Source organism: Trichoplax adhaerens, genomic scaffold (assembly GCF_000150275.1).
Source record: "Trichoplax adhaerens TRIADscaffold_34 genomic scaffold, whole genome shotgun sequence".
Taxonomy (NCBI): domain Eukaryota; kingdom Metazoa; phylum Placozoa; class Uniplacotomia; order Trichoplacea; family Trichoplacidae; genus Trichoplax; species Trichoplax adhaerens.
Window position 1 is genome coordinate 213163 of NW_002060974.1, and position 23361 is coordinate 236523.

The 23361-nt window shown below is 35.1% G+C and overlaps 4 protein-coding genes across 4 annotated transcripts; 2 read left to right on the forward strand and 2 right to left on the reverse strand.

The window, feature by feature from the left end:
- Positions 1-1127: 1127 nt before the first annotated feature.
- Positions 1128-2933, forward strand: TRIADDRAFT_62053 (uncharacterized protein; the record flags this gene model as incomplete). The annotated part of the gene is made up of 1 exon (XM_002117971.1): positions 1128-2933. The coding sequence occupies one exon, from the start codon at positions 1128-1130 to the stop codon at positions 2931-2933; it is 1806 nt and encodes a 601-aa protein (XP_002118007.1).
- A 2271-nt stretch (positions 2934-5204) lies between these two features.
- On the reverse strand, positions 5205-6254 carry TRIADDRAFT_62054 (uncharacterized protein; the record flags this gene model as incomplete). Its single annotated transcript, XM_002117992.1, has 2 exons — positions 5205-5378; positions 5742-6254. 2 exons carry the CDS (start codon positions 6252-6254, stop codon positions 5205-5207), a joined length of 687 nt encoding a protein of 228 aa, XP_002118028.1.
- A 5976-nt stretch (positions 6255-12230) lies between these two features.
- On the forward strand, positions 12231-16648 carry TRIADDRAFT_62055 (uncharacterized protein; the record flags this gene model as incomplete). Its single annotated transcript, XM_002117972.1, has 10 exons — positions 12231-12332; positions 12402-12508; positions 13061-13142; positions 13735-13849; positions 14115-14206; positions 14874-15002; positions 15113-15236; positions 15330-15605; positions 15704-15845; positions 16612-16648. The coding sequence occupies 10 exons, from the start codon at positions 12231-12233 to the stop codon at positions 16646-16648; spliced, it is 1206 nt and encodes a 401-aa protein (XP_002118008.1).
- Positions 16649-17298: 650 nt separating this feature from the next.
- TRIADDRAFT_51164 (uncharacterized protein) lies at positions 17299-19891 on the reverse strand (the record flags this gene model as incomplete). The annotated part of the gene is made up of 8 exons (XM_002117993.1): positions 17299-17503; positions 17599-17888; positions 18009-18179; positions 18427-18431; positions 18655-18745; positions 19011-19142; positions 19379-19530; positions 19786-19891. 8 exons carry the CDS (start codon positions 19889-19891, stop codon positions 17299-17301), a joined length of 1152 nt encoding a protein of 383 aa, XP_002118029.1.
- Positions 19892-23361: the final 3470 nt, after the last annotated feature.

Consider the following 23361-nt stretch of genomic DNA (forward strand, 5'->3'; position numbering starts at 1 on the left):
ATATATGCTGCTAACTTGATAAATAAGATTAACTGAATTACCTTCATGTCACATGATAGATTGTATCATTCTTTATACTATACAGAAAAGAGAAGAAAGTTTTGTATATAACGGCTATAGAATCAAAGCTAAAAGGAATTACCTACAAAAATTGCTTCAATGTGTGCAACTGTCCGTATAAACAACTTTTTAATGTCAAGACTTTGGTAGTTCCAAGACTGCAGAACCCTTTATATTAGAAAAGAGAAGAAAATTTTATTTCTGACAGTTATAGAATCAAAACTGAAAGGAATTGATAACAAAAAATTTGCTTTATATATATAACTGCTTATATGGAATAACTTTTCAATGTCAAGACTTTAGCAGTTCTAAAGTTGGCAATTTTTTATCAGTAATTTCTTTCAGCTTTGATTCTATAGATGTCATATATAAAACCTTCTTCTCTTTTATTTATATTCTAGTACAAAAGGATGAATAAAATCAGATAGCTATGAAGGGTTAGACAATTCTTTTGAGGTCACGTTTGCATTTTATTATTTCTTTGGAGAGCTGCGTTAACGTAGATTAATTTAATTAAAAAAATCCTTTAGATTCACGCATTATACTCTCTATACTTTGTTTTTGTAATTATATGAATAAAGTATTTATCAGTGCGAATTTTAATTTTTGATTACAATTGAAAACGAAATTTTGTTTCAGTTTGAATATGGAGCCATTTGATTCTAGAAATTACCATGATAAGCTAAAGAGTCGAGTAAAACTGGTGGACGTTCTTTTACTTTTCAATTTTAACGTTTCTCTGAGATAAAATATCCTTAGTTGATTATTTTCAGCCATATAGGAGCTAATGCTTGTTAATTAAAGGTGACATATTTTCAATGGGCTTTTGTGTATCGCGTCTAATTGATGGTTCTAGGACAATTATCCTCGGACTATTATCGAGGTGGCAATTGCCGGAGGAGGGGGAGTGGAGGGCTAAGGGAGGGTATATATATTGCTGATTTACTCAATAAATTTCGGATTGTTGGATCGCTTCCTGTGTTATATTTGACTGTTTCCGCGACATTTTAAACTTTTGTAATTTTTTTTCACGTTGAAATAAGGTTCCAATTTAGTGTTTTAACATCATGAGCAAGGTATTAAAACGTTCTACGGGCTGCAATTGTGGTGGCTTCGGTGGTCCTCATGGAGAGAAGCACAGAAAAGAATTTGTGAAAAGTATCCATCGTCAACGAGCTCAGAAAGCAGCACCATCAAAACCATTCAATATTGAAGAATTACCAGTGAAGATTTATACAGCAAAGAAAGTTTATACTATGAACGCCCTGCAACCAGAAGCTACTGCCATTGCTGTTCAAGGTGATCGAATTTTTGCCGTTGGATCAGAAGATAGCATTGTAACTGGTTTAAAAGCAAGAGAGCAAAGCTATGAGATTAAAAGAGATTATAAAGACTGCTTCTTCTATCCTGGATTTATTGAACCTCACTGCCATGCATCTATGGAAGGGATGTATTTTAAATTCTATTATGTTGGAGCTGTTGATCGAACGAAATACGTAGATGGGGCGATGGTAGAAATGAAGGGCTATGATAACAAGCAAGATGTGGTAAGTTATCTTGAAGAAGTTTCAAAAACTAGCGAGGAAGATCCTATCGTTGCATGGGGCTATGATCCAACATTACTTCCCAACGACGACGATCCTAATATTCATGCATCGGAAATCGATTTTGAAGGGGGCAAGAAAGTAGTTATTATGAATATGAGTGGTCATATAGCCTATGTTAATCATGCAACTCTAACAGAAATAGGATATACCGATGATACTGACATTGAAGGTGTCATTAAAGATGAAGACGGCCATTTGACAGGAGAATTACAAGAAATGGCAGCTATGGCTCCATTAATGGTCTACTTTGATGTTGGCTTAGATGAATTAGCTAGTGGACTTCGTAGCTTTGCAACTGTCGCTAGTAGCAAAGGAGTAACAACTCTAACTGATCTTGCTTTTGGTACTGTTAATCATAGCTGGGATGCAGTCTATCAGGTCACGCAAGAAAATAACTATCCAGTTAGGATCAACTGTTATATGCTAAATGATATCTACGATCATCTAGGTGGAGTAGATGCCTTTCGAGCACTGAAACAATTTGAAAATCCTAAATTAAAATTAGGAGGTGTTAAAATAGTTTCTGATGGTTCAATACAAGGATTTACTGGCCTTATGCGATGGCCGTATTATTATACAAGTCGAGATCAAGGTCTTGCTAATATTACGCCTCTTGACCTTGATCGAACTATACAGGAATTAATCAAAAATGACATTCTCTGCGCTATCCATACTAATGGCGACGACTCTATCGAGATGATATTAGATAGTATTGAGCGAGTATCGCGCTTTACTCCAGATCGTGATCCACGTTTTCGATTAGAACATTGCCAAACGCCTACTGAAGATCATCTTGAAAGAATGAAACGCTATCATGTTAATGGTGATTTCTTCGCAAATCATATTTATTACTGGGGAAATGTTCATAAGAATCAAACAATCGGTCCAGATCGTGTTGAATATATGAATCCTTGTGCTACAGCCAAAAAGATTGGAGTCACCTTTGCTCTTCATTCTGATGCTCCTATAACAGCTATTGATCCGCTGTTAATGGTTCAAAATGCCGTTGTACGTCAAACCAAAGAAGGAAATGTTATTGGCGAAAATGAGAGAATTTGTGTTTATGACGCCTTGAGAACGGTTACTAAAGACGCTGCTTATTTGTTACGTGAAGAAAGGATTAAAGGGACACTTGCATTTGGGAAACTAGCCGATATAGCTATCTTAGAGGAAGACGTATTCCATGTTAACAAGCATAATATTCATAAAATTGCTGTGAAAGCTACATTAGTTAACGGTCGAGTTTTTGATCACAGTTCGGAGTAGTATAAAAACTCCTTATATTGACTAATCTAGTTATAAGAGATTGGACTGTTTAGATAAAGGTGTGTTTTATTACAATAAAATTAAGCAATTACTTTATATAATGAATTGATTACATTGTTAGGATAGTGTTGCTATAAAACTAATATTACAATCGTGGTCTATTGATGGCTTTACTTTCATTATAATGAAATCGTCTATTCTTTCCTTCGTAATGTTTCCTTCATGCTACTATTAGCTAGGGCAATTTTATAAGCAGCTGATAATTAATTAATGCGTGAATATATGCTCTTAAGCATTTTTAATGGGATCGTGATCTCAAGATGTTGTAGCGAATTAGGCTCTAATTAGCCGTTTGTTAATTGCGTTATAAGAGATTTCCGCTTCTTATTTTCCTTAAATGTGTTTTTTGTGTTTTCATATATTTAGCTGTTATGTATGTGTTACAGGTATCCTTATAATTCTTTAATTGGGACTGCATCAAGCTTAAGAAAGCTAGATAAATGCTTGTATTGCATATAAATCATATACTCTACTAATAAAACTACTTATTATTTGCAATGGTGATTGACTTTAATCGATGGTTAAACCCTAATAGTACTTGCAAATTAAAACTCCAAGGACTTAAACAGGGAATAACGTAATTAAAATGCTGATACCGAATGTATTGCGGCTAGATTGAGCTATTAAAGACAATTTCAATGATCACAATTTATAGTTCTTGTATCCTAGATTCCTTAACATGCTTAATCTTTCCTGCTAGTTGCTCTTTAGGTTACTAAAATAATTATCAACAGTATTAGTCCACCAATGTAAAGCCTAGCGTTATGAGCTTAAGAGAATGACTTCCTAGTGCAGCTGTTGCATTCATAGCGTGAGTTTTTAACGAATTAGTATGAGCTACAGGCTTCCACTTTACTGTACATATCTGCATACCCCTATTGAGTATTGCATATCTACAGCATACTTGGAGATCACAGAAGGATAATATTTCAATTAATTTATTAAGGAGATATATTCGCATATGTAAGATTACCTTCCTGGTACAAGTATGATACACGAAATGTCAAATACGTAAAAATTTTACAATTACTAATTTTAAATTTGTTTCAGCGCGTATTAGCGATTTTCTGTAAAAGATTCTATCAACCGCAGTAGGCAATCATTTTTAGATAGAACTATCGTTATTACAGCTAACAAGGCATCAATTACGATTGTCATAATATAAAGAATAAAAATTTCACTATAGGTCCTCACATTTTCTTTGCAAATGTTATTGACCGTAAGTAGAAACAAGGTAGTAAGTAATGCCAATACAACTTTAGTTTAGCAAATATTTTCGAGTAAGAAAAAAATCTTATCAATATGAATGATGAATAGCAAAAATGTTACAATAACGTACGCGATTAACTTTTGTATTCGAAAGAGTCTATGCTAGTACATGTATTTCGTAGCGATATTTATATATTCAATAATTTACAGTAATTCGACATTAAAGAATATCTAAACGTACTGTTAAACTTCAATGTAAAAATCAGTAACAATTCTGGATATTATAGTAAATTCAAACACCCTCGAAAATTCGATTGGTGGTTTCGTAATGACTGAAATATACAGTATAAATTTCATTTTTAACCATATTAGACAAATTTACTAACATTACTTTATAAAGTAACAATTAATAGCATAAAGACGCGCTCAAAACTTATGCTTTGCAAGTAGAGACATTAAAGGGCTGCTTAAAAATGTAGTAATCGGCTATGATGCAGTTTTTTGGAAAGCAAAGACACTCTGCATCAGGTCAAAAGGGTAGCCATTCAATCTATTTATATCATCAACTAAACTTAAGAGATAAACAGCGAATTCAAGATCGTATAAGCTAAATATTATTGTTAAATGGCAAGTCCATCTGATAAACTATCACTACTAATCAATCATGTTGTCATGAGTATTTTTTGATACTTAAAATTACCAAAAATTTACTGATTAAATCTGTCAGCTTATTATGTAGGTATTAATGAACAATGTATGTATGAAATGCTAAATGGCAAATGCTAGGCTAAGCAAAGCGTAACGTACCCGAATGAAAAGAAATAGATGAAGTCATGACCTAGCATTAAGATGCCGCTTAATTTCTTTTACGCATTGACGCAAACACTCCCATGTTATCGTAAATGGCACTGTTTGATTTTACAATTTACTTTTACAAACAATGTACGATAAATTAATCCTATCGCGCTAGCCACAAAACGCAAATGTTGATAGGCATTGACATTATGTGAAGGAACCAAAAAGGCTTGGGCACTGATTGTAATAGGATGGGCAACCTTTGTCCGGTATGCCAATCGCCGATGAGATGCTAATTTTCTTGGCATGGACTGATTTGCATTTAGCTTTCATCTTTTTATATTCTTCCGGTGAGCAGACTTTAACCAGTCTTTCCCACAACTACGTAGAAGAAGAAGAGAATCATATGAATATATTTTCGACAGGGCTTAATAAATAATTCGATATGCAATAGTAAGTAAATTGGTAATTTCATGTATAACTGGGATGGTAGTTTTCGAACTATGCACTACAGGAATCTCTTTAAGATACGAATATCAAGTATTGTAATCTTTATATTAATCATAATATTATTATAAATTGCAAGTGGCAAACTTCATTCTCTATCTTGTATAACAGTGTTATAGATGACATTATGCTTAAGGCACTTCTATTTTGTGGATACTATAAGGTAACGCTAGTTTCTTGTATTAATAAGTTTGCATGACAAAATAGGATAATCATCTACTGGATGTACTATCTTACAATTTTCTTAAAAGCTTTCTTTTTCTTTTCTGCCCCATTCTCGTTTTCGTCATCACTATCGTCATCATATCCTCTAACGTAGATCTCTCCGTTTTTACAGTATTCACCACCTCCATTTATTTGTCTACAAATTTTGGACGGCTTTTTGCAAAGTAAGTATGATTCCTTAACATCAACAGTTTCGATAGGACATTCTTTCAGCTGTCCTTCCTCATCGTAATGATCAGGGCTATAAGTATCTGTCACTGATGCTTGCCTAGCGAAACAGACACTTTTCTTTTCAGTCATTTTTTCTCCGCATGCTTCGAGGCAAGCTTTCTTTCTCAAGCAGGAAGATTTCAAAATGCTTTTTACCATTGCTTTATCCGTGTCAAGGCTGTTACATCTGACCAAATTTAACTTTGAGGCGGACAATCCGCAATCCTTTTGTTGTCCCTCTTCTTTGGATTCTGAAAACGACTGCGAAGAACGCTGACGTTGATTCAGGTTGCGAAACATTTCACAAGGATCCATGGTGTTTTGATATTATCAAACTCTTCTTTTCAATTATTCAGAAGGTTCTTGCAATGATCTATACGAAAGTAAAATAATACTAATTAGCAGCTGAAGGTAAAATATCCTTTGGAATAATGATATCATCATAAAACAATTATATTATTATTTGTTACAGTTTAAAATTATTTCATGATCATTTCCTTCAATTCTTGGAAGCTTTACTTTCTATGTGAAATATACCGTGTTTACATTACAGTTGTATTCTTCCAGCAGTATAGGAATTAGATTTGTTATTGTCTGTATGGCTTCAAAGCATAAACATACACTGCAATTATGAATTGATTCATGACAGCATGATAAAAGGTGATGTTTACTGCATATGATAGTGCTCGTATCGCATAAACATTAACATGTACAAGTAGCATAGATACTGTTACTTTTATCTTCATCTCAATGTTATTAGTAGAAATTTGTTGACGAAGAAGTTTGTTGGCCAAAATACAGTGATGCTGTCGTCAATGATAGATAAATAATAATGAACTTACTGTAGGATCAAAATATACTATTTTGTTGCTTTATCTTTTCTTAGTTTAGCATTCCATGATACAATAATCATTTAAAACATTAGCATCGCCAGCATCGCACTAGATCTGGATCTGTAGCACGCACGAAACATTGCTAAATCAGAGTTCTTATACGTATACAGACAATGTGAGAACAGATACAGAAGAAACGTTCGATTTACAAGTAAAATGGTACAGTTCTGTTAGTCAAGGTTCGATATTCTAGTATGCTGAAATCTTGACCGTGGTGTCATTGCTGTCTGTGCACTTTTATCCTAAGCAATATGTTGCAGGTCAATTTGTTAAGGAATAATAAAATGCCATATACTGCGATCTCTAACTTTCATCGAGTGATGATCAAATTATTGTAATGTTATAGCATCACGGAACTTTATCATAAAGCAAAGATTGTTATGTATCATTAGTATTATTGGAGGGTACATACGTTATAAATAAATAAATTAATTGGCATATTTAAGATAAAGGGGAAGTAAAACGTCACGGATGTAATTTAAGATCAGGGCGAAGATTACGCTTCTTAAAAAGAGTTTTTAAAGGCGTGAATATGCTTAGACGTCTTTATGCTTCTTGTAGATAGTTATAAGACCGTGCATTTTAGCGGAATAAGTAATACGGAATGACTATATCGTTGGCTAAAATAACAATAATTTATTAGAAGTTAGGGTGGGGAATTTTAAAATTGTTCATTTTCGCCATGAATCAGAGAAGAACAATCATCATGGGTAATCTTCGTTGGGTGTTGAACTATCTACATCAACAACATATCAACAGTCTTTATTGGTGGATCAATGTTATTATCATGTTACGTGAAATACTGTTTAATCGGTGCGTTATAAAATTTTAAATTATGATAAGATTGGCATTGCCCTACGGTATATGGAGTGGGTCATTTTTGCCTTAAATTATATAAATTGTTATTCGTTAACAAATGTTACTAAAGGGATGATTAAGATGAAAGTGTATTGTCGTCCATTTGTAGTTGAAAGGGTTTTGACGGTACATTTTGCGCACATAAACAAATCTTTGTAGTTCAAAGGATTTGATGGTACATTTTATGTAGATTAATAAATCAATTTGTTTGCCTAATGACGGGACGCGAGATACAGTGGGTCATCAAGAAAAAGATACTACAAGTACAATTGCAACCAAATTGTATCGGAATTTTCTTTCGTTAAGAAATATTGTAGCGTACAAATTCTTCTTCTTATTATTAAACTATTTATCCAGATATTGTAGTGGATTATTTTGGATGGATAAATTACAAGTACTCCCGGTTTAAACTATCGTAATGGATCAGTGCTGCAAGAAAAAACATAAAGGGATCAAAGAGTAATCGTATTTATTCAGTGTTGTTATCTAGAATTTATTAACTATTATTATTATTACCGTATCAATCAATTTCGATCATGCTCCAATGATTGAGCATTATGAATGTATCTAAATAGAAGCTATTGGCTGGTTAATTCGATCATGTAATTTATAACTTGGTGTTTATAGTGTTAAGTTATTGATATCGTAGACAGGGACTAAAGTTAGTTCTATTTATTGGAGTTGCGAGTGCTTTACAATACTTGGTGTAGATGATGTTGTTCCAGGTTTCAAGCGACGCTGTTCTTTTAAAAGGAATTTAGGCCAGTTGATATAGTAAGTAATGTTGCCACTAGAGTAGTGTCGTATTATACCTACAGTATGCATAGTGGAGATTGATGAACATGTCCCTCATTACGATGGAAGTCCGTAGAGTAGACAATTTGGATCGATGAACACATTATCCATCGAGAATGCTTTGATTAGGGCTTATCTTATTGACTTCTGTTTATCAAAATAAATTACTACTGAGCGGAACAATTTTATCCATTTCCCAAGTGAGTGGAGTCATAGCTAAGATCGGATCATGACTAGAAAATAGTTATTGATGTTCGTTTAGTATGATAACATTACCGATGCACTTTTTTTTTGTTTTGCTATTTCGCGGTCAAGTTAATTATTACTGTACTGTATAATTATGCCGTTAAAGATTCATTACTATCAACAAGGAAGCGACTTTAATCATGAAATACTGTAGGTAGAAATGAGATACAAATTGTTATGACAGGAGAATATGACTATTTTATCGTACATGCTTACGGATGAAAGGTAACAGTTAGTAGCATCTAGCGTTGTAGGAAGGAACAACTTCAAGAATTTTGACAACGATGATCTGTAATTATCAGAGCTTGATATCCGTGTTATCGACTATTTTAGCACATTTCCTTTATCTATCGTAGAAGGTTATTGATTAACAGTTTATTCATCGCGTACGGGCCTAAGATTATCTAAATTCAGATGTAGTCGATTGGCGATACATGAAGTTACTACTATTGTACTTTAGTGCACATAACATTAACGTCATTAATGATCAGTGCTTGATATCCATGTTATCGACTATTTTAGCACATTTCCTTTTATCTATCGTAGAAGGTTATTGATTAACAGTTTATTCATCGCGCACAAGCCTAAGATTATCCAAATTCAGATGTAGTCGATTGGCGATACATGAAGTTACTACTATTGTACTTTAGTGCACATAACATTAACGTCATTAATGATCAGTGCTTGATATCCATGTTATCGACTATTTTAGCACATTTCCTTTATCTATCGTAGAAGGGTTATTGACATTCCATCGTTTGCCGATCCATGGAGTTACTATTCTACAGCAGTTTAGTGCACATCATGTTAAAGTAATGATCAGTGCTTGATATCCTTGTGATCGATCATTTTGGCACATTTCCTTGATCGATGATGGAAAGGTTCTTCACAGTCGATCCATTGCCGTAACGGTCTAAGATAAACTATCAAGGTCACCGAGCACAACAGCGGCAGTGGAAACGACATCACCCTGCGGTATGGGCGCGTTTAAATAGGATCTCCATCACGTATGGCAAAATATGTCGGCATGCTGGAAGCCATTTTCTGGGTGGTTATTGTCATACAGTAGTATCGTTAACGAGCGCATTAGGGAGTGTTATAACTCGGTCTTCCTTCTTGGACTACTGTAATCTTGGAGATAAATTAGTTAGACTAATCGCGACCCCCCCCCCCCAAAAAAAGGAAAAAAACAAAAAGATTCCACGATAAAGATACTCATGCTCCTGTTGGCCTTGATTGATTGAACACTATGTTGCAGGCTACATCTAGAGTATAAAAGCTGCAAATTGATATTGAGTATGGGTGGTTTAGGGACATACTGCAAGATGGGACATTAAGTAAACAGTAGGGATGTTTACGTCCTTGCAGATAATGCATTGGAGTAGGATTTGGGTGCGCGATAAGGTGAAAATGGTGTCCAAAAGAGCGGTTGTCATTGTCGGCGAATGTACTTTTAAGGCTATCTGTTATCCTATGACAGGAAAAGGAAAACTAAGTTCTGTTCTTACCGATCTACTTTCTCCACGATCAGCCAACTTAATCGCTTTTGCGGTCACGTATCGATTTCTACCGACCAAATGCTTTTTCGATGCGCCTATTGTTGTTGTTGTTGTTGTTGGCGAAAAAATACATGGAAACGATCTTCTCTTTTTTACCTCGTTAAGGTGAAGAAAGAAAAGTTGAAGGAAGCAATACGATAGCGAGTACAGTAGACTGCTATGTCCAATGATGTCTTATAAACCGTTTTCACTTTCTTAATCAGAATAAAACTGTCCCAGATTCAACTAATAGAGTCAAGAAACAGCCCAATGATGGCAAAGGGAACCTCCTTGTACGCTCTGTTTTAATGTAGACTGACCCCTCAGGTCACGCACTACTCGAAATTTCTATACTCAACACTGGCTGGACAGCATAGTACAGACGGACAGGATGGACAGCAGTGTCACGTTAGCGGATAACCCGAACTGTCGAGTCACTCTAGTCTACTGTACTGTGTACGTGACTGACTGACTTGATCACTCTCATCTCGTGCTAATATGCTGCCAAACACCTGATTTTGACAGTACTTTAGTATGGAGACGATCCATTTCAAATGGACTCATTTTTGGGGTCAATTAAGTGATCCTATTACATTGAATCTTATTATCGGTTACTAAGTTCTGCTTGGGAACAGGCATCCTATCGGATATATGGCGCAAATGCATTTCAACAACAGTTCTGTAAGATCGCCGATATTATTTCAATTAGTACCAATGATTTGGAAAATAGACACGGAAGCTGCATACAAAGTCATCATGCCAATGATTTCCACAGCCTCATTATACGCATCCGTCTGTCTGGGTTAACCATGGACCTCTAGAATCCGCGTTGTACAAGTCCGTCCGTCCACGCGATTGATGGTTTGATTGGTGAATGGTGATGCTTGGGGAAGAAAAGTCCGTCTGTCTGGTCTTCTTCTAGCGGTCCATAGTTGAACCATGGATCTCCAGAATCCGCATTGTACACGTCCATCCGTCCATGCGCGATGGATGGTCTGATCTGTGGACCAGCTTAGAAAATGATAATCATATATGGCGCAAATACATTTCAACAACAGTTCTGTAAGATCGTCGATATTACTTCAATTAGTACCCGTGATTTGGAAAATAGGCACGGAAGCTGCATACGAAGTCATCATGTGAATGATTTCCACAACCTCATTGAGGAAGAAAAGTCCGTCTGTCTGGTGTTCTTCTAACAGTCCATGGTTTAACCATGGATCTCCAGAATCCGCATTGTACACGTCCATCCGTCCATGCGCGATGGATGGTCTGATCTGTGGACCAGCTTAGAAAATGATAATCATATATGGCGCAAATAAATTTCAACAACAGTTCTGTAAGATCGTCGATATTACTTCAATTAGTACCAGTGATTAGGAAAATAGACACGGAAGCTGTATACGAAGTCATCATGCCAATGATTTCCACCACAGCCTCATTGAGGAAGAAAAGTCCGTCTGTCTGGTTTTCTTCTAGCAGTCCATAGTTGAACAATGGCGCATTGTACACGTCCATCCGTCCATGCGATGGATGGTCTGATCTGTGGACCAGCATAAAAAATGATGATGACAGGATGTTGATGGCACAAAATGGAGCAGCATACTAGCAGCTAAGTTGGTTCTATTAGGATACGAGTAGCAGTCTACACAGTACAGTATAGTACACCCCGCTGCAGACATGGACCATCATTGAAATGACCAGTAAAATCATCAGCCTCCACGCTTTTAGAATCGTAAATTAGCGTTTCCGGTCGCTCTCTTTCTCTTGCTGACCATCGTCGATGATCTGCACTGCGCAGTACAGTACAGGATGTCACATAGACTTCTACAGATTGGTATACTGTACTCTACAGTGTGCGATAGGCATACTGGACTGTACTGGACTACACGCTGACTGGATAGTTCACTCAAAAAGTCCAAACACTTCCACGTAGTAGCTAATTCGAAAATTTTGCTATCATGGGCTTATGCAAATGTCCGAAGAGGAAAGTCACCAATTTATTTTGTTTCGAACATCGTGTCAACGTTTGTGATCATTGCTTAGCTATAGATCACTACGCTGTAAGTTATGATTAGACCTTTGATAGCTCTATTGTAATCAAATACTCCATTTTGCTATCCTTGATGTAGAGTAAAATAGAGCCAATAGCAGATTGTCTGTGCAATGCCAGACAAGAAGCGATCCAAATCGAGGAGGACTTTATACATTGTGTTATCATTAGCCTTGATGACCAAGGGTAGACAAGCTTGTCCTTGATAATTGGCAATGAATTGCTTGGTCTACCCATTTTGACTACTGTATCTCCTTCCTCCTCTTTCCATCGTTAAAAGACGAGTACAATCGAGTTTCATGGATAGTCGACGATAGTGAATACCATAGCGTCCAGTACAGTAGATTTGGGTGAATATTGGCGTTGATGGATTAATATTCTTACATTATATACCAAGATATTTCTGGAGTCTTTCTAAAAGACGTTGAATAATCTTGCATAGGCAGTCAGTAGTCAGTACTTGTGTACAACTACATGCGTATCATGATCCACCAATTCCTCATTATTGAACTCAATCCCTCCCCAATTTCTCTTCGACTGTAGCAGCAAAAAGTCGTAGAGTGAGCGATAGGAGCAGAATGGTATAGCGTACAGTAGACGTATTTCAATGAACTCGATATACATCAGAAGAAGTCAATACTGGAAAGGCTACAAAGCACTACAGTACTGACTATCGATGATAAAATAAATACTACACTTACAACTTATTGACATTCTACGGCTATTCAATTTATGCAGTCGTCAAGATTGCACAAACAATAACATTCATCGCCATTATGGGCAATCATCGGATGATGATCGATCCATTGGCAGTCGATTGGTAAAATACCCGTACAGCAGTGTTTTCCGTCTTCCTTCTTATTCACTCCCAGATCCAAAATCAAGTCAACTCTCCCAATCCGACTCGATACGATCGCAAAATACGGCCGTACAGTAGCCATTACAAATAGTATCTTGATCGCTTCATACTTTCCAGTATACTGATGGATCTGGTTAGCAATATCATGAAATGTTGCATCGCATCTACTTACCCTTTTATATGACGTTCAAAAGTAAAAGTACCTGCCCTTCTTATAGCTAACGATCAGTTGCAATCAGGCCAACAATCTAAGCAATGCACGAATCAATCAGTCTTCTAGTTATTACGTTACGTGTTTACTACGTTTATTAATGCATATTTGCTACAAAATTACTTCGAAGTGGATTACCGGTATCAATCTCATTATTTCATTATGAACGATGGTTTTACATATGCATTGAAGGTAGCAAAGATTCGCTTGCGTGATACATAATATTGCCTATGTAGTATGCATTGAAGGTAGCAAAGACTCGCTTGCGTGATACATAATATGCCTATGTACTATCAAAGATAACTAATCATTTTCGTCCATGGACAATTTTTTTAATATTAGTGTGCGGTTAAATCGTATCTCAACTGGTTGCAAGATAGCGACTATGATACCAACTGTGGATATTGCAAGAAGAATCTACATGGGAATGGTGAAGTTGTGAGATTACTATGCTTAGGTAACTGTTTTCATCTCCGCTACAACTCGTTGAATTACTGCATTTGGTTATACTGCTTTGTAGAATTGACAGAGTAAAAGCAATGTAGGCTTGATTGACCTTAATAGACGCCTACATTCTTATTCAGTAATTTGCTAGTAGCAAATCTTGATCATATTTTGCATTACATAATGCTTATTTTTGATATACTGCATAATGTAGACTGCAGATGCTACATATCTTATTCAATGATGATTAATATTAATGAAATTCTTGTCTATTTCAGATATCTTTCATTTAGAATGTTTGAGTAACTATGGCATTAATGGCCATTTTGATCAAAATAATTTACAAGATTTTAAATGCCCACAGTGCGATGTAAGTAGGTATAGCATAACGCTATGTACCTGTAGTATCGTTTTGAATTGCTATTAAGCATGCTTTATATAGTATCTTGGAATAATTAATAGAAGGCAAATGTGTAGCGGTTGTTGGTAACATCAACACTTTTACTTTGCAAAGTAAAATATAGTCTAACTCTCTATAAACCTTACCTGATACAGTATACTGGGAACGTATATAATTAATAAGTATAACTCGAATGCATTGATCAAACCGTAGCTTTCGAATACAAAGTAGAAAATTAAAAATTTTTATCTTTTGTTATGAATATAACGAACTGAATTTAATTTAAATCTTAGACCTAAGTATGATCGTTGTGAGATTAAAACTATGCACTACCTGTTATACACTTTGATTATAGCATTCAGTAGTTTCAAACGACTGGGTACTGTTCTTATAATGTATTCACCATCGGATCGGACGATTGACGATATACATTAATATACTAGTAATCATCATTGTTTATCATTTTTTGCCTATTGCTTGTACATTTAAATTGTTGGTTTGAATCAATTATTATAATAGATTGTTTCCAAGTTGATTATCCTATAAGTAAGATTTAATAATATTATGAGGATTATCCCAATGGTAATAGACACACTGTCCTTGTACAAATATTATATGTCATCATTTACAAATTTAGGCCAAAATCATCCAAAATGATCGGTTAAATTCAATACTTGGACAAAAATTAACGGAAAAAATTGCGAAATCTTCTTGGGGCAAATTAATTGGCATTTTTGGTGACAATGGCACATCAAAAAAAGAAACAGTAAATTTAAATGTTCGTTCTGATTTTCGACACAAAAGTTGTAATTTATTTTAGTAGTGTTAGATTTGTTATTTTGCATGTGTTCTTATATTATAATATTAATTTTATAGGCTTCTGATAGTAAGGTATTAGAGGTACAGAAAATGAATAAAGAAGAGGGGGAACCGAAGGATGTATCGAAAAGCATGATTGTACAAACAACTGGTAACCACAGTCCAGTTGCAAATCCTATCGGTAAATTAATGTTCCACTATATAGACTTGTCTAGAAGAAACATGGTTACTCAAGCTTAAGCTAGAAATAATGTCTTTTACTGCAATTTACTAGCTTATTCTGCACAAGCGATGAAAATTGAAGAACCATCTGATGCCTCTAATTCAAATTCGAATCAAGTACAATTTTCTTCACCAAATTTGTCATCAAATCTGCCACCGAATCCGCTGCAGTTTTCATCAGTAGCGCAAATGGAACCTGACGACGCACGAACGAAATTGGTGACTTCGACTGTTGAGAAGTTACGGAACAATCCTGAGACTGATTCTCTAAATGAAATTCATCAATCATTGCCTCAATTTTTTCCGATGGCCGTTGATGTTGCTTCAGGTGCGATTACATGTTATTAAAATGCTAACGAGTTTACGGAGATAAATTATGGCTATTTTTTGTTTTTGATACCTGTATGTGCTCGGAATACTTTTCAGTTCAAACATCTAGAAAATTTAGTCGAGATCAAAAAAGTAGGGATTCTTATAAGGTAGATATGCCTGCAGATGATCCAGATGATCCAGATGAACATAAGTATAAGAGGCGAAGCCCATTTGTTTGGCTATCAAGGCTAATAAAGTTAGTGTAATCAGAATTCTTGCTGTAAAGATTTTATTAGGTGTAGTGATGTATTTCCTAAGGATCTTTCAACAATCGTTGACGTTATTATAATTATTCATAGGACACAACGATCTCAAGTAACCTTATTGCCTGGCGATGTTCGCAAAATTAGAAAATACTGTATGGCATTTTTAGTGATATTCATCTTCATTATGATAGTATATGTAGCTTCAACACGTACTATTGATGAGGATCCATTTGCTATACAAAAACAGGGACAACTTTAGCATTATTTGAGATATCATTAATATTAGCCAATATTAGAATTTAATGGAATGAACCCATTATAACGATATCGTGCAATTATTAATACTACAAAATGAATCTGTATTTATAAGATTTTTCTGCAAGATCATTTTCTGAATTCGATGAAAGTTACGATGATTCTAATTTTTAGATATTTCCTTAAAATATTGATGTTACTAAAATTTCTAGTTGCCGTTTGAATGGTGGCTTTTTATTATTATACTGTATATAAGTACGTATGTATTGTTGATTTTAGTGATTAGTCAATAAGATAATCGTATATGAAGCGTGTTATGCTATGCTTTGATTAAATTTTCAAAAAATGTGTGATAGTAGCTGTGTTCGGGTTATAAAATGACCACAGCACACCTATATAATATTATGAGAGGTGATGGTACTAAATCGTTGCATCCACTACTGATGTTGGCGTTTGTATTATATTATTCTTTATCTTCTAAATTTTTTAAATTATGCTAAGGTGGAAATGTCTTGAGTTGGTTGCTGTTGATATATAAAATAATATCACTCATACGAGTATATGTATATAGATATTATATATTTGTATAATGTACGTGGCGCTTTTTAAAATATCCATTGTATGAAAATTGCTAACCTGTCGATGAAGGATTAGAAATTTTCTTTTGATTTAATAGTAAGATTATGGACGAAATTATACAAGCATATATGATAATAACTATCTGCGGACGTTAGTTTTTATTGTGTTGTAATAAAGTAATTAAATTACAAAACATCTATAATGTGTAGCTACTACATCAGTCCGGCTACTATTTGGTATCTATCCTTGACGACATGATCAGTCGTTTGCAGCATTTACATTATCATTTACAACAAGCTATATGACTAAACAATACTATAACATTTTTACTTTGATACGGTTTATACACTGATAGAAATATCTGAGAACATATTTATACCCATTTTACATAAGCTGGTTATAGCAAGGCATTCTAGTATGATCGGTGCAATAGAAATGAGCAAATTTAAAATTTTACTGCTTATTGTACAATAAAGATGTATATTTTCAAAATATGGCTAATTCCATAAATAGGTACATTTATAAAACGATAAGTTAAAAGCACACAAAAATAATTAAATTTGTTTCCGTCTACAAATAGTTTTATATATAATACATTAACTTTCTTTTTTAAGATTTTTTACCATTGAGCTTATGATTAATTTCTGATGCAATAACTTTGGCAATAGCCAGCGACGAAGTTGCCCCCGGCGATGGAGCATTTCGAACATGTAGAATTAATTGACCGATATTGCCGGGAGGGCTATCGAATATGAAGTCATCGACTAGGTTGCCATCAGTATCCAAGGCTTGAGCTCTAACACCTGCTGGTCCCCTAATTTAGCAATAAATTAGAATTACAAAATTAAAAGAAAGGTAAGTATTTTTTTGCGACTTTCATTAAAGTAGACAGTACTTTATTTTTACTACCTGACAACGTCGTCAATTTGAAGCTTTGGGACATAACGCTGCAATTGCTGTATCTGTGCCGGCAAAAAGGCATTTCTGATTGTTTCTTGAATACCAAATTGCCAATGTTTGCAAAGTAACTTTATTAATCCTTTATTACTGATAGATTCCATTAGTTGTTGAGGATTAATATCAGTGAAGCGATAACCTTCACGCGATAAAGCCAGTATTGCATTTGGGCCGAGCCATACTTCCCCATTTATTTTAGGAGTAAAATGTACTCCTAGAAATGGCAAATCAGGATTAGGAACCTATCGTAGGTAATAAATGAAAAAAATATTTTCTTTCAAGTGTGCAGAATTTTTATAAAATCGCTAATATCGCGATACTGAAATTTAAAAATTTTATCTATAGTTAACTAGTGCACTTACCGGATAGATATTACCGTTGATAAGATTACTTTTGTTTTTTCGTAAAACTAAATAGTTTCCGCGAAATGGTACAATTTTCGGTTCGGATTCGCATCCTGATTTGGACGCAAGGCGATCGGAATACAATCCGCAACATGTAATGACAAACCTACTTTTGATATTTTCCTTATGCTGGAGGTAACAACACCGGCGTTAATCTACGATTACTGATGCATACAGTAATATCTTGACAACAATAGACTATAATATTCATTTCCTACTTTGTCCTTGGCGTGAATAACAATCTGAGGACGTATCTCTATTTGCAAAAACGGTTAAACATCTATCAATCACGTATATTTACATCATACGAATACAGCGGTATCATGAAGCAATAGTGACTATTTGGTATTTATTTTGTTAAAAAAATAAGCTTTACGCTACCTGTGGAAGATTTAGAACTTTCTGTGTAATCAAACTTGGTAACCTATAAAAAAATATAAGAAGATACTTTAGTTAGGCACGGATAATTTGTTTTACTATTAATTCTTAGATTAACTAGCGCTATTGGTTCGTGTTTCTTTGGCATAGATAACTAAAAGAGATATCCAAATTAATAATAATTGAAAATAAATGTTTATGACCTCGTAATCTAAAATGATATCACCACCAAAGTTACGAATATCCTCAGAATAAGACTTCGCTACTTGTCCATAGTCTACAATACCGGTATGAGGAACGTATATAGCAGCAATACCCTGCAATTATGTCAGAAAAAGCACCGACTGCTATCTTAATGCATAAGTATTTTATAATTTACTTCTATGAGAAGTTTAATAAAGCATCGAAAAGGTGATTTTGTATTATAAAATTTGCGAGAATTTCTAAGTCTGAGGAGAAAATGGCTACTTTTATATACTACGCTATATCGAAAAGGTGAGCATTTTTTGTAATCAATTATATTATCTTAACGTGTACGTATCTTAGTTTTACGATATTGAAAGAGCTTCTATTTAAATTTACCTCACAGTTTGGTTCTAATGTTTTCAGTTCTTCTTTGGAAATCAATCTGATATCGCGAACGCCATTTTGCAATCCTCTTTCATAAAGATTCTTTAATCTGGTCATTTCATTTTTTTCCACAGCAACTATAACCTAGATAATAGACTTTAAAAGCTTAGTAATCTAATGCTGCATATATAAAATTTAATAATTGTTATATAATTAATCAAGTTGTGCAACAATAGTACTCCTTCTCAAAAAACTACCATTGTACTCGTAATGAGCTAATGCAGGTAAATTAATTATAGCCTCATCGATGCAAAATAAGAAAGATGGAAAGACGTAATTGGACTTCTATTTTACAATCATAGTAACAATGCTGCACTTACCTTTCCACACTTTTTGTATTGGACTTTACTCTTATCGCAATATTCATACATTAAATTAGCTCCTTCGACGCATAACTTGGCTTTTAATGAGCCAGGCACATAATAGACGCCACTATGGATAACACCACTATTATGAGTGGATTGATGCTGAGCTGTATAGGCAAGTTATTAATTCAGGCAAGAATCCTTTAAGACTGTGTTATAGTGCATAATATCTAAGGCAATTACTGAATTCAGTATCTCCTATTTATCATATGATGTACATATCATAACCGAACATATTTAAGGTAAAATTTTACACCTCTATTTTAGAATAGCGTTGCTATCGTCAATGGAAGACCGAAACTGATATAATTTTTCATAGTAGCTTAAATTGGCTATCGGTATAGAATACTATAATCCATTACCTAAGAGAGATTCCTTTTCCAGAACTGCCAACTTTAATGTTGGTTGTCTTATTAACAACTCTCTAGCAGTGGCTAAGCCAATAATTCCACCACCCACAACAACCATATCATATTGTCTATCAGCATGGCTAATATGAATCGGTTAGTCGATAGAACAAGCATGCATATCTTACACAGTTGTGAAGAGTATGATATTCTGTTAGTATATTAACTTGATTAATTAATATGCTCAATTACCCAATGCCCATGCATGTTCGCTTGATGAAATAAATAGCATAGTAGTGATGATATTTCAGTTGCTATTGTAAAGAAGACAATGTGGCAGACTGAGATACTCTGATGTAAAAGAGCAGCATTACTAATTGTTGCTCTATCTTACATTAAACCGTATTTGGCGTTATTCTGAAGAGAAATTTTCTTTCTACAATAATGTATAAACATCTCAGAGTTCTTGCATATACGTTTAAAGTTGGATAAGATTAATATTTGAAAGTAAGATTTATGTACAACATATGATAATATACCTTGATGATAACACTCGCATAGATAATTATAATTTGTGCATCTGCAGTTTTGCACCTATATATACCGTTATATACTTAATACAGCAGCATATTAATCAACTGAAGGGATTTAAAGGATGTAGTGGATCATCATCGCAACTAGATGCTGTTCATCAATAAACCCTCAGTCTTTCAGAGCTATAATCAGTTAATGTTTATGATGATGATGATGAAAAGGAATTGTAAAATTTTGCCCATTCATTAATGATTGTGTTATTTGCGTATATGTATATGTTACGGACTATATACTTTATAGGCGTATACTATATAGATACAGTACATAAATTCAGTACCTGGTATAATTACGAAAGGCTTGAGTAAGTGATGATAAAATGCGTGTACCAGGCATGACTTTATTTGCCAACATGTTGATCACTTGTCAATTTCAGGCTAGTTTACTTTTGAGAATGCCATTCAACATCAGTTTCACGTATAGATTTGCCCTTACTAAGTGTTACTTGATATCTTATTTGTACGAATACAGCTACTGCATAGAGATGTGTTGATCGATTAGCCCCGATTTTATTGGGCGTTACCACTGGACTGTACTATAGCAACTTGATTGTAGACTAGCTACGCCTGGGAAGCGCATACGGCATCGTCTATATAAGAGCACAGTATGCTACCGGATGAAAAACTATTCTGATGGCATCGTTGAGACTGGCACTGGCGTCCAGTGTGGTAATGGCAACTACGTATACGCTATATGGGGGTTGAAGGGGTAAAACTACAGTATTGACAGTTCAAAATCGTGAGTTGGAGTTCAATTAGTTGGTTCTTATTTTACTAGTAATTCATCATGTTAGCAGCTTGCATGTTTGCAGCTTGCACGCTTTTATTGCGTACATTGTCTCGTCTCGATGAGAGCACAGTATGCTACAGGCTAATAAAATAAAATTGATTGTTTCGATGGCGTAGTTGAGACTGGCACTGGCGTCCAGTATGGTAATGGCAACTATGTATACGCTATATGGGTTGAAGGAGTAAAACTACAGGATTGACAGTTCGAAATCGTGAGCTGGAGTTCAATTGGTTCTTATTTTACTAGTAATTCATCCTGTTAGCAGCTTGCATGTTTGCAGTTTGCACGCTTTTATTGGGCACATCGTATCGATGAGAGCACAGTATGCTACAGGCTGAAAAAATTATTATTCCGAAGGCGTAGTTGAGACTTAGTTGAGACTGGCACTGGCGCCCAGTATGGTAATGGCAACTATGTATCACCATATACAGTAATGGTTACATAGCGCAGTTCATTTCATACTGTGCGTTAATATATTCGTTGAAGGGATAACTACAGTATTGCCAGTTCGAAATTGTAAGCTGGAGTTCAATTGGTGCTTATTTTACTAGTAATTCACCCTATTAGCAGCTTGCATGTTTGCAGTTTGCACGCTTTTATTGGGCACAATATCTAGATGAGAGCACAGTAGATGCTACAGCCTGAAAAAAAATTATTCCGATGGCGTAGTTGAGACTGGCACTGGCATCCAGTATGGTTATGGCAACCATGTATCGCTAGATAGGTTGAAGGGTAACTATAGTATTGACAGTTCAAAATCGTGAGCTGGAGTTCAATTGGTTCTTGTTTACTAGTAATTCATCCTGTTAGCAGCTTGCATGTTTGCAGTTTGCACGTTTTTATTGGGCACAATGCACTTATACTACTACAGTATACGGAAATTAGCCGTAGCTACTACCATATGCTATAAAGGACTGGCGATATTTCTGCTTGGCTTGGATCATGAAGGATCGAAGCTATAAAATGCAACGTTCTTTTTAGGTACTACAAGAACATATGCACATATACTTGAATACCTACGCAACCTTAGATCCAAAGCTAACATGTCAACTGAAATATTATTTAGATTAACCTTAGCGAATTGAGTTGAGAGTTGCGTTGAGCACGCCAAGCATAACCAGCAAGGTTTGTTGTAGACTAGTCCATGTAATTACTAAATTACATGGAATAATCCATGGTGCTGCCAGGAACCAGGGGCTGCTAAAGAGACTCTCTTCTCTCTTTAGCCATTCCTGGTACTGCCATGTTGATGTTTGAAGTGTTGTTTCACTCACTTCACTTTTTGATACGTGGTTGTTTATCCCAGTTGGTTGACTTGGTTGTTTGTTTGCCTTTTTCACTCCAGTAAACAGTATTGATTGTCCATTGTGCACTGTGCAGTACAGTGTACAGTGTACAGTACAGGGTTCCAGAATGTGCAAAATGTTCCATACTGTACAGTACTGTACTGTTACGACTACACAGTGTACAGTGCACAGTACACTGTACTGTACACTCAACGGTCAGCTGATCCTGGACTTCAGCCATACTGTACAGTGTACAGTACCTTAAAGCCTACGGTGTCGCTCAACAATTCACTCTGGGGTAAAGAGGACTTTGACTGGACTTGTTCCTGAGTACAGTACTATAGTGTACTGTACAGTACAATACACGATAGCAGTTCCACGGTAACTGACTGACTGACTGACTGACGTGTCGCGACGGCAAAACGTTTGTCCGTACAATCGTACGATACTGAAATTCACTGAAATTCACTTGGCAGTCAATGCAAGTTTGAAAGGGAAGAATTTTCTGTAGCTGGATTCATAAAATTGGATTGCAGTAGTGCTGCGCTATTGCTAGCCATTAAAAGGAAAAGGAATTAAATTGGCTGATTATGTTGATTCTTGATGCTGTTAGAAAGGCTTACATGTAGCTAAGATTGGTACAGTTGGCTAGTTTTTCGCCGACATTTCCCTGACAGGTTAGTTTGGAAAACATTGCAAAAATTGAATTTTTGTTCACTGAACGAATGAATTCTTTTGACATTAGTCCATCATGGCATAAAATTGCACTTTCAACGTAATATCTTGTCTATGGATATCCCATGACGTTGTTCATTTTTCCATTCTGTGGAAGAATAGATTGAACGCTACTTGAGTAAGGAAAAGTTTCTTGATAAAAAAAAAATGACGACTCTATCACTTTCTTGAAGAGTGCAAATTTCCTCGT